Below are 16,717 nucleotides of genomic sequence, written 5' to 3' on the forward strand. Positions count from 1 at the left end.
GGTAATTGATGTTTAGGGTACAAATTGGAAACCTGCGACCTCCAAAGTGGAATCCTGTTTTTAATTAGATTTGTTTGTTGTGACACTCTAAGATCCTTTTTCAAACCTGCTCCCATTTCGAGTCAAGAGATAGATAAATAGACACATCATTTTTGGTTCTGTTATGTTCTGCTTTTCATTTGGTAATGGTGTTTATGATTGGATTTATCTGTTTTTCATTGTTTTTAATTTTTGATTTAATTTAGTAATGGTGTTCTGTGTTTATGATTGGGTTTATCTGTTTTTTATTCTTTTTTATTTTTGATTTAATTTGGTAATGGGGTTTATGATTGGGTTTATCTGTTTTTCACTGTGTTGTTGCCTTATGGATAATTATTTGATTTCTAACTGTACTGTTGCTGTTTTCAACTATGATTATGATTTATTGATTGATAAATCTTCATGATATTTAGATATTTCTTTTCACTATTTAACTTTTGAGATTGTATTTTGATAAGATCATATGAATTTGGTTGACATTTCATGTAATATTTTAAATTTGGAAGATATTTAAAATTTATATTAGATTAAATTATATTTTATGATGTTTATTTATAATTTATTTATTATTTTATTTTAAAATGGTTTTTTAATTGAACCACTAGTTAAATCGGTTAAATCAATAAACCAATAAACTAATAGGTAGAGCAATTTGATGATCGGTCTGATTTTCTAAACCTTAGTATCGAGTGTTTTATTGACAATTACCATGATTTTGAAAATCGGACAGATCGACCGGTACGACCAAGAACCAGGAGCTTTTGCAGTTCGGTCCATTAGGAAAAACCGCCATTTCAAAATCCACATGAAAATTGCTGAACCGGCTAGTTTACATTAAACGTGGCCGTTTTATGGTTCGTTTAAAAAAAAAAAGAGTAATCTGATTTCCTTCCTTGTTCCAGCGACCCAGCCCCTTTCTCCTTTTCTTTCCCTCGCAATTCAGAACCTTGCACTGCTCTCAACCAAAAAAAACCCTAGCCGTCTAGCCTCCACCACCGCCTTCGCAAGGAGTGGGACACTGCCGCCGTCCGTCACACTCAGGAGCTTTCCTCTTCGTCCTGTCGGCGTGCTCCAAGTCTTCGACCCCTATTCGCTCTCACCGATCGCGGCTTCTTCCTCGAGGTCAGCTCGGCGTCCGTCGTCTTCGTCTGCTAAGACGCGCTTCCGCCGCCGTCCATCGCGCTCAGAGCTTCCGTCCTCGTCTGGTGCTCGTGCTTTAAGTCTCCAACCCCTCTTCTCATTCACCAATCGTGTGGTCGTCGTCCGTCGCGCTACCCTCCGTCGTACCCTGCCCAGACTGTTCAGATCGAAGGTCAGTGCGCACTGCCAGTGCTTGTTCTTCGTTTTTTTTAATGCTCTGTTCAGAAGTGAGAACGAAGGTTTATGATTCTGGTAGGGCTACTCAAATTGGTTTTTTCGTTTTTTTTGAATGTTTCGTTCTTGGTTCTTTGTTCTTTGGTTTAGGATTCTGCTCCTTCTAGTGCTACTCAGATTGAATTGTTGAATGATTACCTCTGATCACTACTGCTGTGCTGTACTCTGATTTGTTGCTTTTTTTTTTATCGCTATACTGAAAAAAATTGCGCTGAAAGTCTGAAACCTTGATAATCCTTGTTAATCTTTGGAAAAGTTTGTTAATCTTTGTTAAAATTACGCTGAAATCTTGTTAAAATTGTTATCAGTAATAGTGTGTGCTGGAAATATTCTAGTCTTTGTTAAAATTATGCTGAAGCATAAGCTTTTATTTGTTCCATGTAATCAATCTTTTGTCAGGGAAAGAATAAATTGGTTAATTCAATGATGACTATTTTGATTAGTTCAATATTGATCAGCCTTGCTGTAAGCTGAATTTGTTGTTGAAAATTTGTTGGTTGATAAATTATCGCTGGAGTTGTATTTGTTGCTAAATATAATCACTGGACCTTGAATTTGTTGTTCTTACTGAAATAATCACTTAGTTAAATTTTTTGTTGCTGTAAATCATCTTTGGAGCTAAACTTTTTGTTGATGAAAATTATCATAGTTGAATTTGTTGTTAGTTCAATGAAGGAATAGATGAACTGAATTAACTCAATTAACTAGATAAGTAGATGATCAAATATTTATTATTGGTTTGGTTAATTCAATGAATTTTTTTTATTTCTTGTAACGATCTTAATGAATTCAATAGTGATATAATGACTAATGAGTGATAAATTGTTAATATTGATGAGATCAAAGGTTATATTAGATTTTGGTTGATGTAGTACTATAAATTTGGAAGACATTTTAAAGTTCATATTAGCCTATAATTATGTTTTAGGGGGTTTATTAATATTATTTTTTATTTTACTATGAAACGGTTTTTTCGGTTGGACCACTATTGAACTGATTGGACCAGTGAACCAGAAAACTAATAACTAGAACGGTTTGATGTCCGGTCTGGTTTTTAGAACCTTGACAATTACATAGGCAGTATTGGACTATGGCTATAATGGTATTTGATAGATTGATTTATAAATTATTTGAATTTATATTTTTGATTAGTTTGTTAATCATTAATTTACTGATTGTTATGTTTTGCTCTTTTGTTCATTTAAATTGAGAAAGTATTTTGTATTAGTGACTAGTTTATTATCTATGTTTGCATCGTTAGTTATGTTCCTTATGTCTCCGTGTTGATACTTGATTATTATTAATGTGTTTGTGAAGACATGCTTTTTAATTTTAAGTTTATTATAATAATTTTATATTTATATTTAATTGTGACTGGATTAACTGGTTCAACTTGTGACCCACTGGTTGAACCAGTGATCCGATCGTATGACCGGGTCGATTACCGGTATGGTTCTAATAAGTATGCTTAACAGTTCCATCGACTTTTCCCTCTTTCTGACGGGCACTGTCTCACACACCTCTTGTGTTTGTGGCATAGCAAAAAATGGCGGGAGGGAAGGTGAAAAAGGAGAAGGGAAAGCCACAGCAGCACACACCTTACCAGGGTGGAATATCCTTTCACAAATCCAAGGGGCAGCACATCCTCAAGAACCCTCTCCTTGTCGACGCCATCGTCCAGAAATCTGGCATCAAACCCACTGACGTCATCCTCGAGATTGGTCCCGGTACCGGTAACCTCACCAAGAAGCTTCTAGAAGCCGGTAAGAAGGTCATCGCCGTCGAGATTGATCCCCGTATGGTTCTCGAGCTCCAGCGCCGTTTCCAGGGCACTCCTTATTCCAACCGCCTCACGGTATGCTTAGCTAACTAACTAACTGTCTAACGCATACAAACTTAGTTTGTCAAGAGTTTGTTGAGTTTGTTAAACAATACTTTATTGGTTCTAAACATGTTCTTTTAGACTGTTTTATGTTTGGTGAAAAAGTTGAAAGAGTGGTGGAAATTTTATTCAGTGTTTACTCTTAATCCTGAGAAAAAAAAATAGTATAAACTATTTTCCAATTATAGTTAAATTATTGAGCATGAAGTTTTATTCAAAATACTGCGGATAACATCATAATGGTGAATATGTGTATGCGTGATCGTTTTGTATTGATATGTTGATTTGATGTTGCTATGTGAAGACTGGATTTGACTTTTCCTTCATTGTTTCAAAATTGTGGCTTAATTTTGTTTATGGATGATTTCAGGTTATACAAGGTGATGTGCTGAGGACAGAACTCCCTTATTTTGACATATGTGTGGCGAATATTCCGTATCAGATATCGTCGCCTCTCACTTTCAAATTACTCAGTCACCAGCCTGCATTTAGGTGTGCAATTATAATGTTCCAGAGAGAGTTTGCCATGAGACTGGTTGCTCAGCCCGGTGACAAACTCTATTGCCGTCTTACGGTGAACACACAACTCCATGCTCGAATCTTCCATCTCCTGAAAGTTGGAAAGAACAACTTTCGCCCTCCGCCTAAGGTTGATTCTTCTGTAGTACGAATGGAGCCAAGGAAGCCCAAGATTGAAGTTAACAATAAGGAGTGGGATGGCTTTTTGCGAATTTGCTTCAACAGAAAGAACAAAACCCTTGGTGCAATTTTCCGGCAAAAAAATGTCATATCTTTACTCGAAAAGAACTACAAGACCGTGCAGGCACTGAAACTTTCACAAGAGGGTGCAGTGAAGGACACAGGAAGTCAAATGGATTTATCTAGTTTCGGTGATTTTGATGAGGATCAAGGCATGGATATGGATGGTGGATTGGATGATGATGATGGGATGGAAGTTGAGGATGGAGAAGCAGAAGGTTCGCAATCCGAATTCAAGGACAAGGTTTTGGGTGTTTTAAAGGAGGGAGATTTTGAAGAGAAAAGGTCATCCAAGCTGACCCTGCAGGAATTCCTTTACCTGCTTTCGTTATTTAACAAAGCTGGCATTCACTTCTCCTGATGCTAAATTCAAACGAGTCATATTTCTTATATAAGATAAAGTAGTCTAAATTGTTATGCTTTCTTAGTTTTTATTTTTTTTTTTAAGTTACTTAATAGAGTGATACCAGGTTAGGCTGGATTTTGGTTCTACTTAGTGAGGATTTGTATCCAAATTTTGTTTATCATTTTTTCGTCCTTTTGAATTCTAAAAGTTGTGTTCACTCTATGGCTCTTCACAATATCTTACACATCTTATTGAGATCCTAGATGTTGCTGCTGAAATGAGTTCGACGCTGTTTATTTTGTTCCAGTTGGATTATATAATTTGGCAAAATTATTCATATTTTGGTGACTTACAAGTTACAGGCATATGAAATCTTAAGTAAAAAAGAGAGGGAAATAGATCTCCTTCCTTCACATGTATAATGTATTGTACTAGCCAAATAACTCACACCACCACCTATGTCTAATGTTATATTTCTTTCAATTTGTCTCATTAATAATACCTACGATACAATATTATCTTTCAATAAATTGTGTTTCCTTCTACATGAAGTCTCTACACATGCTTAATCTTTTTGAGTTTGTGACAATGAAATAGAGTGGAAAGGATTTGTGTTTGGACCATTTGGCGTAATATGTTTCCACTTGATTAAGGCATTCTTGTTTTTGGGCTTGCGTCCCTCCAGTATTCTTTTAGGGTTAGGATCGTGAAAATTGAGCTAGTTCTAATATATATTTCAGGCTGGATTTGAGTTGTTTTAAATTGACCCATTTTAGATAGAATCCAAACAATTGTGTAAAAGATATCCACACAAAATATGTTCAAATACATTAGTACTATATTCTGCCTCAAATAACATGATATTTTACGATCTTGTCTTTTCTAACAATAGGCACGGCTCCAATGCTTTAATTGTTAATCTTTTCCCACCATTTATAACATTTTCATACACGTATCATTGAGCTTATTCTCTTGACCTTTTGTTGCTCAATATTTGGTCCCATTGATACAACGCTGTCACTACCCTTTTAGATGTAAACTTGCACAGTAAGCATAACACCATATTTTCTAGAATTAACTCTCTACAGTGACATTTGATTAGAAGGCCGCGAAGTAGCTTAAACAAAGTCAGAAAGCAAATTAAATTCCTAGTGCTATCACAGAAACTGGACAACAATCTCAACCCAATATACAATCCAAGGTCTATAATCTAGATAGATCTATCCAATGTTCTCAATACTACCTGCTCCACATAAGAAAGTAATATGTAGAATGAAGCAACACCATTGATTTCTTGCAAAGCGCTCTCTGTAGTAACCTCTTGGATTTGCAAGGTGAAAAAACATCTTGTGTTTCTGAAAACCCTACACATGATCATCTTGTTCCATATTGCTGCTCCAATGACATGCTTCCTTCATAACATTTTTCCTGGCATTAAAATATTTGTGAACCTAATAAGATGATAATTCACTCAACTGGAATAAAATGGGTAAGATGATTTAACCTTCATGTTATGTGTACTAAACATGTTATGAAATCTATTCCAAAACCATAAATTGTTAAATAGAAGCACAAGCTCTCATGCAAACCGCAAAAGCCCATTGGACTTGAAACTTTTGTAATCCACAGAAAAACGAAGGGTAGTAAGAATTGATGTCAAAATCACATTGTAAATGAGATTTTAATAATGAATAAATTATCTCCCTAAAAAGCTTAAATCTGTTTATTAGAGATATAACCATGTGCCTCCTATCAATTTAAGTTTCTGAAAAAAGTGGTTTTACGGAATAGTATCAGAACTTCTATGACCGAAAAATCTCGAGTTTGATCCTTATTATCCACCAAAAGGGAAAAAAAACATAAGGTAAATAAAAAAAAAAGAAAAGAAAAGAGACCTATGCAAAAACTCACACAAACCCAAAAGAGACTCTTGCGTCAAAGAATATATTAGAAATACAACTATTCATGTGCCTCTCCTGTCAACTCAAACTTTGGAAAAAAGTAATTTTATGACAAACTTGATAAAGAACTAAAGATACATTTAATAAAGGCACACAACCCCTCATTCAAGAACCCATTGGGTTTGAAGTATGGATAGTATACAGACCCACATCTATTAATATTTGACCTTAGTGCTAGTGCACACACTCAAAGCATCCAACCACTAAACATGGCAGACTAAATAGTAAAAAGTTACTGACCTCAAATGGCTTATACCATGTTTAGTTCAAAACTTGACAGATCAAGATGCATCTCCTGGTCATGTGTTGCGGGAAAAGATGAAGCTTTGAACAATGCACTTGGAGTATAGTTAAGCTGGTAATTTACAGGAACTGATCCAAATATGTTGAACTTCTTAACGCTACTGAAAGCAACCTCTGCATCAGCACATTTCTTGAAAACCACTCTAGCCCGGCTGCTGCTTCTATCAACTTCTGTTTCAGTTTCCTTTAGAGGTCCAAATCGCCTAAAGATCTTATTTAAGCTTGCTTCTGAGGGAACAGAATCCAAATCAGCAAAGTTTAGAACAAGTTCTGCAGGGGATTTATCGTCTATGTAGCCTGGAGGTTTTTCAGGAACCTCAACATGGTCGCTACCAGAATACTGTCCAGGTTTTTCAGGAACCTCAGCAAGATCGCTTCCAGAATACCGTCTCCGGGAATAAGTCTTACGACGAACTTGAACAGGTTTTTCAGGCTCCGAAGGGGCCGGCTCATTGTCCTTTCTGCCGCTTCCCTGTGAGGGTTGTTGTTCAGAACCATTTTGGATTTCCATACCCATCCAATAAGTGTCACCAAGATCATCAAATTCAAATGTTTCTTGCGATCCACCTACTGGTGGTTTCTTCCGTTTGGTACCAACTTTGTTTGTAGGCAAGATCTCTTCTCCAGAATAATCACCTACAACTATTGAATTCCTGAAATCAGAGAAGAAGCTCACGATAACTTTCAAGAAACCATAATCTCCACGGGGATCTTGTGCCATCAACTGAAGTAATGATAACAAATCATCTAAAGATGAAAATTCTGTTGGAAAACTCGGGCTTGAACTCTGAGCCTCCTCAATATTCGGGGAGAAAACATCAGATGAATTTCCTGAAAATCCCTCAGGGCTTCCATAGGCAATCTGAGACTTGTCTGCAGTAAACTTGATCATAGGGGATGGAGCTCTAGTAAGTTGACTTGCAACCCTTCGAATACGGTCACCAATTTTAAATGATGGTTTTGTTGTATTTGAAACTTTTGCAAGAGAAATTGTTTTTCTTGCACCTTTTGGCCCCGGGTCATCAGCATAGTGATCGATATTCTTAATTTTCTTCGGATGGGCTTGGGAAGCCTGATCACCATTGACATCGTCAGACCAATAATCACTACGTGGAGAATCTGGAGACCCACCCACTATTTCTGACAAGCTTCTTTTCTTCTTTCCTGAATAGATACCATCCTTCAGATTATGTTTACGATTGCGACCAGAGCTTGTGGCTTTTAACTTTCCAATAGCTTGACCATCGTTCTTGGTTACATGAGTTGCATGTTTGCCATCTTCACTCAAGCTTTTCTTAGCATTATTACTTAATTTGTTATCATCGTCCAATCCTCCACAATATTGTACCTCAGGCAAGTAAGAGCAACCCTTTAAACGATAGAATGCAAGCAACTGAGCTTTAGCAATTGAAAGCTGTAAGCGATCAAAGCCACCAGTTGGCAACTCTGCTAAAGTTTTCAAGTATCCTATAAGCTTCGTGGGTGAAAAAGAACTAACATTTAAAGATTCATCGACCACGTTGGGTAAATCCACTCCTTGCCGAATCCCAGCATTTTCAACAGTCTGGGTTTTAATCTTTCCATCGGTATCTTTAGGTACACAGGAACATATTAGCCCAAATTCTACACGTCTTCTGACTTCATCCAAAGCACAATCTACAGCATTCTGAAATGATTCAGAACTGTTCTGTTTGGCAATACTAGAGAAATGTGTTCTAAACGGCTTTAGCTGAGATGCTTCATTCCAAGCAAATGTTTTATCACCAAAATAAGCCACTAAATGGCAGTCCTTTTTAGAATGCTTCATTGCCAGCGGGGATGCATCTGATGACTCAAATATCTGTCCTGGCCACCATGGATGACTTCTCACCTTGCCCCAGACCAAATCATGTACAGAAAACTCACGTTCCTTTTCTGTTGGCACCTGATAGGTCACCTCATAATTTTTCTCCGAACTCCCAGGTTTCGTAGATGAACATCTGGTTACTTTTTCATCTCTTGTCTTTTGCTGTTCAGCATCATCGGATTCTTCATCTTCAATATCCTGCTCCCCATGTGAACCTGTCTGCTCGTCACTTCCAGCTTGTTCTTCAATACTTTGCCTAATATCTGACTCAACCTGAGTAACATCACTCTTGGCTTCTTTCTCCAACATTTCAGTATCTAGCTTTCCATCATCAATGCTTTTCTGCCCATCCGGTGATTTCAAGGTCACTTGACTTGAACCATTTCCATCCAACTCAGCTGTCTCATGTTCACTCTTAGTTTCTAAGGACCTCACAACTTGAGAACCCTCAAAAGTATCCCCGGCTCTGTTACCAACCCCGGAAGCTCCTCCACCCGCAGGATTCACATCTTTATCCTCCTCAACTGACCCACCACCACAACCAACTTCATCATTCAGCTCAGCATCATCACTCCCACGAGTGCAAACACCATCTATGTACAAATCAGAACCTAACACCCCAACCATTATGTCCTTCCCATTACACTCCCCAACGAAAGCTTCATCCACCTCCATAGGCTCTTCTAGGGTTTCACCACCCATGTTTTCCTCAAGTGCCACTGTGGATTCTGAACTTCTTCTACAAGTACCCAATTCCCTCATCCGTGATTCTTCCTAAGAAATTTTGTCAAATCTAAGCAAAAAGTAAAAACCTCTCCTTAAACAAAGAAATTTACACATAGCAATATACCCATATAGGGATAAGAATAAAGAACATAAATTTAACCTATGGCTAGCGAGATTGAAAAAAAAAAGGTTCGAACTTTGATATACGCATCAAAGAGAAAACGAATATGAAAATATTGAAATAAATATTAAGAGAGTGAAGAGGAGGCAAGTACCAGGTTAGATCTTGTTGAGGGAAGTGAAAAGAGAAGCCGAAGGATTTTGGTTTTCGTTGTTGGACTTTAGAGAGAGAAAAAGAACAAAAAAATACAGAATAAGCGAATGTTTACGCAGTGAGTGCGCGCGTGTCTACTCGGAAAATATCTTTTCTACACTCCGTTCTATTTCTATTTATCTATTCATAGTTAAATAACTGATTTAGAGGTAATTTAAGTAAAAGGTTTAGGCTTTCTTTGAAAAATAACTGTCATAAATAATATTTTATTTTGAAACTTCACAGTTTTTAGTTTTTTACAGATAATACAGAGCAAAAAACCAATAAATAATATAATGTAAGTATAAATATTTATAATTATTACATTAGTAAAATATGAGTTAACTCACAATTATTTTAAATTTCTTATAAACAGAATTATAAATAATGTGTTTATGTGTTTAACTGACAACATAATTTATATGTAGTAATTCAATAGAAGCTCTCAAGCTCATATCTTGTACATGTGAAAATGAGGGGTAGACCTCTAAAGTAAGTTCATATAGCATTGTTAATTCAACTATGAGTTAGTATTCAAAATTTCAAAGTGTTATAGTAATCAGATTACTTATTACCAATTTTCTCCCTTTGACCGTTTCAATATTAGGAGTCATTCTCACTCTGCCAAAGAATATTAGTAATTGTCAGTTTCATTTTAATCATTTCATTACACAATCCATTATCCATTGCTGTATAACTTGTTTAAAGGGATTATTTATTACTGAACACGAAAATTGATAATCCCAATTAGAAATTTGACTTTAATCATGTCAATGGTAAATGTCTATAAACTACACTTGATCAAGTTGGCATTACTGAAAAACCTTTCAGCAATGATTGTTATCCTTTATCTCTGCTATATAGCAGCCTATAGTAGATCTACCATATTGGATTCTAACTCTTACTTTATTTTCTAAAATCATTGTCAATAATATTCATCCACGAATTTTTCCAAAGATTCCTAGTCATAACCGCAATAAACTACAACACGAGACAGTTCACGTATATGAAATACCTAGCTTAAAACTTGCTATTATACAAAAAAGTGTAATAAACAAAATGGCAAAACTTTTCCTTGTTCTGCTGCTATTACAACACTGCAATAAGCATGTAATGCTTAGTGACTGATATCTTGAGGATCAGTGACGAGAAATCTCAAATATTTAAGTTTATGCCCTTGAAATTTGAACCAATGAGCACCATATCAGCAAGTGAATTCAGTATGTTGCGCCTCCCCTTGATGTCAAGGGACTTGCTTCTGTCTGCCCACTGATTCCAGCAACAGGTGATATTGGACACGCGAAACTAGTCCCTGCAAACATGAAGATATAACCTCAATGATCACACGCATGATCCAAAACATTAGAGATCAAATCAAAACAATCAACTGGTGCCGGCAGAGAGACTTGTAAGGTACGAAAGCAAAATTCAGAAACACCGCATGCAAACATGTGTACTCGGAAAATGTCAGATTTTTTATTAATGTGCTTAAACCAATTCGTATTAGACTACTTCCAAAAAGCACAACAAATAAGTGGAATAAATAAATCCACACTACTACTGGAAGATAAGTTGTAAGGAAACATTGGAGGAACACTTCAGAGCAACAAAGACTGAAGTACCAAGACTCCTTAAATCTGGTCTTCTTGCATATCATATTGTATCATATGCATTATCACAGAATACTATAGACACCTATAGAACACTGTTCTTCTAACTCCTACATATCATATTGTAATATATGCATCACATCTTTATCAGAATTACTTAACTAACTCCTACAGAATATTATTCCTACAATTTTTCTATTAACTGAATAGAAATTGTGACATCAAATTGATGTAGTCAAGATCTGACAACAGTATTATGTCAGACTGAGAAGAATGATTGATTGGAGTTGGAGATTGGGGTGTTCAAGACCCAACCCGGACCCAGGGCATATTTTGTTGGGTTCGGGTTTGCCTTTTTTGCCGATGTTATTTTCGGGCCGGGTTATGCTTCGGGTCGGCTTGCCGCTTTTTAAACACTAAAAATATATATTTTAGAGTGAAATTGGTAATATCATTATACTTTTATACTTCAATTAATTTTTTTATATTATACGGTATTGTTTTTGCTTTAAAATAATTTATTTTGGTATAAATATGATATAACATTTGTTAAATTTAATTTTATTTTATATCGGGTCGACCTGGTTTAACCTGGTTTGTTTCGTATCACTTTCCGATCGGGCCAAAATAGACTCATCACCCTTTTAGATCCGGGTCCGGGCCTAATTAAACCCAGCCCAGCTCGGCCCATGGACACCCCTAGTTGGAGCCATGACATGTTGTTACCATGCCCAAATCAAGACACCGACACAATGACAGTAACACCTGAATTGAAACTCAAGCTAGCCATTGCATGTGGAACCAAACATAACCAGCTAGGCACAAGCACTATTAAGCTTATTTTTCCATCCATTTCCTTTAAGGAAATTAAATGAGAGTTTACTACTACACTGGAACATGATACCATCACTTATCCCCTTGGGGTAAAAGGTTGCCCAAAACCACCCAAACTGCACACACACTAGTGAATCTTCTATACACGTGTGATTTAGAAAATGGAGCAAATTGTGTAAAAATGAAAACCAAAATAGTTCCACCATGATCTCATCTTCTGAGTTCTTAGCACTGTTAAACATGTGATGAGTTGGAAATTTGCATATTTTTACACATTTTGTGATTAAGAAAAGACACATTTATCCATGTGCAAATGATGTTAAAAATGTTCAACTCCACACCAAGGCATTCAAATTTCATGATACTAGGGCTCCAAGAATTAATCATGACTTTGCACTTGCTTAAATATTGATTTTAGTTAAAACAAAGAAAAGGCAGTAGCACTTCTGCAATATAACTAAGATGCAGACACTGATTCCCAATGTCAACTGATGCTAAATTTCTATCACTAGAACAGGCCTCTAAGATTTCTACCAACATTTCCACTGATATAGCCAATGGTATAACTGATTTCCAAAATCTTAGAAGCAAACAATGGTATAACTGATAAAGATATAAGATTTTGAACAGCCAATGATGACAATGTGAATTCACATTTACACAAACTATTAAATGGCAAGCAAATATTTGAGAAACATTGACCTAAAAGGCTAAAACACAAATATTTAAGGAATGCATACAAATAAACATATATTCAACACCTCGACAGTTGACAAAAGAGAAACTGGCATATATAGGGTGAGAGTTACTAACCAGTATTTTATCAACCCATCCCAGCCACATGTTGCTACCTTACTCTGCTCCAAGGGATGCCACTCACAACCAATGCACACACCTTCATGACACTTGAGAGTTCTGAAGACTTTGCAACTCTTCCAATCCCAGAACCAACACTTACCCTCGCCATCTCCTGACATCACAAAGCGCCCATCTGGCGAGAAATTGACTTGGCATGCGTATCCAGCCACAATATGACCGGCAAACCTCTTCTTCTTGTTGAGCTGAAACTTCTCCCTGGTGCTATAAATAAGTATCTGGTTATCCAAGCTCTGCGCAGCGAGCCAATTAGAGTTGGGGTGAAGCGAAATGGATGGCATTGAGTGCATGTGTGGCTCGCTAATGTACTTAATAACAACAGGGATACCGAATTCCCACACCCTGAGAGACTTATCATCACTGGAAGTAACAAATCTCCTATTGTTATCAACAAAAGTAATGGTATTCACAGCACCAAGATGCTGATCATACTCCTGAGTTATCTGCCCTGTATTCATATCCCATTGAACAATCTTCTTATCGCTCATACCGGCCAATAGCACATTCTGCTTATCCTCGTCAGGGTTAAGCCTCACCACATAAGGGATCTTCCCAGTCGAAAACGTTGATATCACCTGCCCAGTCTCAGTATCCCAATACTTGATATTCTTATCATAACCAGCACTCAAGAATTTAGTCCCATCATTGCTGAAACAAATATCCCTCACCGCCTTCGAATGCCCCATGTAAGTCCTCATACACTTCCCCGAATTGAACACATCCCAAATCTTAACCTTGGTATCCATACTTGCAGATAATATCAAATGACCATACTTGGGGAAAAACCGAATTGCCGAGACACCCTTTGTATGTCCACTCCAAGTATGCACCAATCTCTTAGGTATATAACAATGATCATTGCTAGCCTTAGCATCTTTAGGAGCCGCAATCCAAGACCTACCCTGATAATCCCTCTCTTCCTTCCCATGGAAAGTGCTCTTATCCTTAACAGCCTCAGCCTTTTCGCCACCAAAACCGGCCTTCTCTTCCCCTTTCTTCTTGGCATACTCCTCAGCATACTTCTTCTGCTCCTCAGTCAACTCACCCTGCAACCCTTCCTTCTTCCCAAACCAAGGACTCTTCTTGTTCTTCGCAAGCCACACATCCGAAGCAGGGTTCTCAGCCTCTCCTTCTTCGTCACCACCACCATCAAGTTCTTCTTCTTCCTCCTCTCCTCCCTCCTTCTTCTCCATTTTTCGCCGCTTCTGCTCGCGGTGGGGGATGTTATACACCGAAATAGCGTTGTTCTTCGCTAGGGCATCGAAATCGCCGACGTAATGGGATGCGGAGGGGTCAGCAGCATAGCCAAACTTGTGGAAGGTATTATACTGCTCGTCGAAGAGAAAGGGGTCGATGGCGGCGTCCTCGACGAAGCCAAGCTTGTGATTGCGGAGGCCCTGGGCGATGCCGTCCTTGGCGTAAGGGTGGGAAGGGCCCTGGATTGGTGCCCAGAGCTGGTCGAAGGTAGGGTTGAAGGCGACGTTGTGCTGCGTGGGATCAATGGGGTTGGAGAGGGTCTTGCGGTGTGGCTGCACGGTCAGGGCGAGCATGGTGTCGTCGACGGAGGGAGCGGCGGAGCGGCCAGGGAGGAGGCGCGGCGGGGAGGAATCGGGGGAGTTAGGGTTTTCGGGCGGCGGGGAGGAATCGGGGGAGTTAGGGTTTTCGGGCGGCGGCGAGGAGTCTGGTTCGTCGTCGCCGGAGTATTGGTGCAACAGATCCATGGTAACAAAGAGAAAGTGAATGTGATTTGGGATGGAATTTTGCGAAGAAAGGATGGTAGTAACTCCGGAAGGTGGAGCTGCAGGGTAACGGTTCTTGGATGAAAGGTTTTGCAAAAATGTGCCCTCCTTCCGAAAAATAAAAACACACACACATTAGTTTTAAAAAAATTAAGATTTGATCATTTGACACTTTAATTTAAATAATTTTTTAAACTTAATTATCTTATAATAAAATAATTAAAAATTTATTTGTCAATATTAAAAATTTGAATGAAAACTGATAAAAGAACAAGTTTATTAGACAAAAATAATTTTTACAAATTTTTAGAGAATAAAATTTTTATTAAAAATTAAAATATTCAATTAAAATTTTTAAACATTAATTTAAATATTTATTAAAAAGATTATAATTTTAAAATAATAAATTATTATTTTAGTTTTCATAAACTTTAATTTTGATAAATAAAATTATAGTTTTTTAAAATAATCTTAATTTGATAAATACAATAAATATGAAGATATACAGCAAAATATTCTTAAAAATTAAACTTTGACTCGATTTTTTACAAATTTGTTTAAAAAGATAAGATCTATTAATTTTTAAAATTTTATTATTTTAAGTTATGTAAAATTTTTATTTAAAAAATATAATTTTACTTACAAATTTTATAATGCTATCAAAACTACTATAAAAACAAAATTAATATGGTACTCATGAAAAATAAGTTTTATTTGACAAAAGCACTCGAGTTTTAAATTTTTGTCGAACCTTTTAAAAAATTATTCAAAATTTTTAAACTATCACTATCAACTTTATTATCTCCAATCTCTAAGATCATCGCTACTACTTTTTTTTTTCAAATTCTAAGTTTTATTATGTGGGTCAAGATGGTCGAACCCCGCCGATCGACTTGCCAAAAAGAAAAGGACTGGGCTATGATTTTAGACTCGCAAAACTAAAAACCTGACTAAATTCATAGACTTTGATTGGGGTGGGATGGACTTTTCCGGTAAGTAAGTAGTTTTTTTTTAAGGGTATTAAAATGCCAAAATTAAAGTTAAGGTTAGTGTGGGTGTCATTTAAAAATTTAGGAGTGTTCAATGCAATGAATACTAAGAATACAAAAAAGTATAGTGTAATGACCTAATTTCTATCACAAATAAGGTGTTATTAATTTGTCTCCCTAAAACTTTAACTCTTATTAAATAGCCTATGAGCCTTATTTGCCGTTAGAAACATGAATGTATTTATGGGATAAAAATATTTTAAAATCACATTGCTAAGAATAGTAGTCGTACACAATAAGTTATAAATCAGAACAGGTGATAGAAATAAACTTATTTCACAACATAATCACACAAATTGCATGCAAAGCAGCAAGAGAATATAAAGATGGTACTAGTCATACAAACGTAAGTATTATTATGGGTTAAGTATTATTTTGGTTCCTATAGTATAAGCCGAAAATTTTTTTCATCCCCAACCTTTTTTTGCATACAAAATCGTCCCTAAGGTTTAACTTGATTTTAAAATCGTCCTTATCTTAGGGACCAAAATCGTACGGAAGTGGCGGCAGAAGCGGAGGCAGAGGTGGATCGTGGACAGCTTCTTCTTCTTCTTCCCTTCCCCTTCTTTTTCTCTTCTTACTTTGTAGGAGCAGAAACACTCTCTTCCTCTTTTTTTTATTTTATATTTTTTATTATGGGTACTTTGATCGAAAATTTTAATATTTAAGTAAAAAAGACAATTTTAAAACTTGGTTTTAAATCTTAGAGACGATTTTGTAAGTAAAAAAAAGTTGGAGACGAAAAAAATTTCGACATATATCTTAGAGACAAAGTTGTACTTAACCCTGTTATTATTAGTCTATACTTAGACTCCTTTAGTATAATACATATATATAGTATAAACTCTAACTTAGATAGACACCTTGAATCCTAGCCCATTTAAAAAGTCTCTAGTCTATAACCTAGGCTAAAAAATCCTACCCCTCAAAAAAGTACTAACTAAAAGAGGAAAAAATACTCCGAGTCCTGTAACTTCACATAGCATTGGGTGTCTGAAAGCACACTACCAGTCTAGAATGTAATAAAAGGGTAGCATCATCTCCTAAATGGGGTAAGAAC

At 36.5% G+C, this 16,717-nt stretch overlaps 3 protein-coding genes across 6 annotated transcripts; 1 reads left to right on the top strand and 2 right to left on the bottom strand.

The window, feature by feature from the left end:
* The first annotated feature begins 937 nt into the window (after positions 1 to 937).
* LOC130951545 (ribosomal RNA small subunit methyltransferase) lies at positions 938 to 4,678 on the top strand. 3 transcript variants are annotated; one of them, XM_057880221.1, is made up of 3 exons: positions 938 to 1,431; positions 2,954 to 3,268; positions 3,666 to 4,678. In XM_057880221.1, exons 1-3 carry the CDS (start codon positions 1,423 to 1,425, stop codon positions 4,413 to 4,415), a joined length of 1,074 nt encoding a protein of 357 aa, XP_057736204.1. In that variant the 5' UTR covers positions 938 to 1,422; the 3' UTR covers positions 4,416 to 4,678. The 3 variants fall into 3 exon arrangements, with proteins under 3 accessions (XP_057736204.1, XP_057736206.1, XP_057736205.1); XM_057880223.1 differs by having other exon boundaries at positions 938 to 1,351; positions 2,889 to 3,268; XM_057880222.1 differs by having other exon boundaries at positions 939 to 1,351.
* Positions 4,679 to 5,358: 680 nt separating this feature from the next.
* On the bottom strand, positions 5,359 to 9,668 carry LOC130948432 (PWWP domain-containing protein 2-like). 2 transcript variants are annotated; one of them, XM_057877154.1, is made up of 3 exons: positions 9,512 to 9,668; positions 6,602 to 9,303; positions 5,359 to 5,828 (listed from the first exon to the last, which is right to left on the bottom strand). In XM_057877154.1, the coding sequence occupies exon 2, from the start codon at positions 9,270 to 9,272 to the stop codon at positions 6,612 to 6,614; it is 2,661 nt and encodes an 886-aa protein (XP_057733137.1). In that variant the 5' UTR covers positions 9,273 to 9,303; positions 9,512 to 9,668; the 3' UTR covers positions 5,359 to 5,828; positions 6,602 to 6,611. The 2 variants fall into 2 exon arrangements, with proteins under 2 accessions (XP_057733137.1, XP_057733136.1); XM_057877153.1 differs by having other exon boundaries at positions 6,602 to 9,284; positions 9,512 to 9,622.
* A 653-nt stretch (positions 9,669 to 10,321) lies between these two features.
* Positions 10,322 to 14,728, bottom strand: LOC130950527 (uncharacterized). The gene is made up of 2 exons (XM_057879049.1): positions 12,807 to 14,728; positions 10,322 to 10,861 (listed from the first exon to the last, which is right to left on the bottom strand). Exons 1-2 carry the CDS (start codon positions 14,588 to 14,590, stop codon positions 10,855 to 10,857), a joined length of 1,791 nt encoding a protein of 596 aa, XP_057735032.1. The 5' UTR covers positions 14,591 to 14,728; the 3' UTR covers positions 10,322 to 10,854.
* Positions 14,729 to 16,717: the final 1,989 nt, after the last annotated feature.

Source organism: Arachis stenosperma, chromosome 9 (genome assembly GCF_014773155.1).
Source record: "Arachis stenosperma cultivar V10309 chromosome 9, arast.V10309.gnm1.PFL2, whole genome shotgun sequence".
NCBI lineage: Eukaryota > Viridiplantae > Streptophyta > Magnoliopsida > Fabales > Fabaceae > Arachis > Arachis stenosperma.

What these genes read in the sequence shown, in the direction of transcription:
- LOC130950527 (XM_057879049.1), bottom strand. Translation starts at nt 14,590, where the DNA reads ATGGATCTGTTGCACCAATACTCCGGCGACGACGAACCAGACTCCTCG.
- LOC130951545 (XM_057880221.1), top strand. An exon ending in CTTATTCCAACCGCCTCACG is followed by an intron (nt 3,269 to 3,665) that starts GTATGCTTAGCT and finishes GGATGATTTCAG; the next exon opens with GTTATACAAGGTGATGTGCT.
- LOC130948432 (XM_057877154.1), bottom strand. Translation starts at nt 9,272, where the DNA reads ATGAGGGAATTGGGTACTTGTAGAAGAAGTTCAGAATCCACAGTGGCA.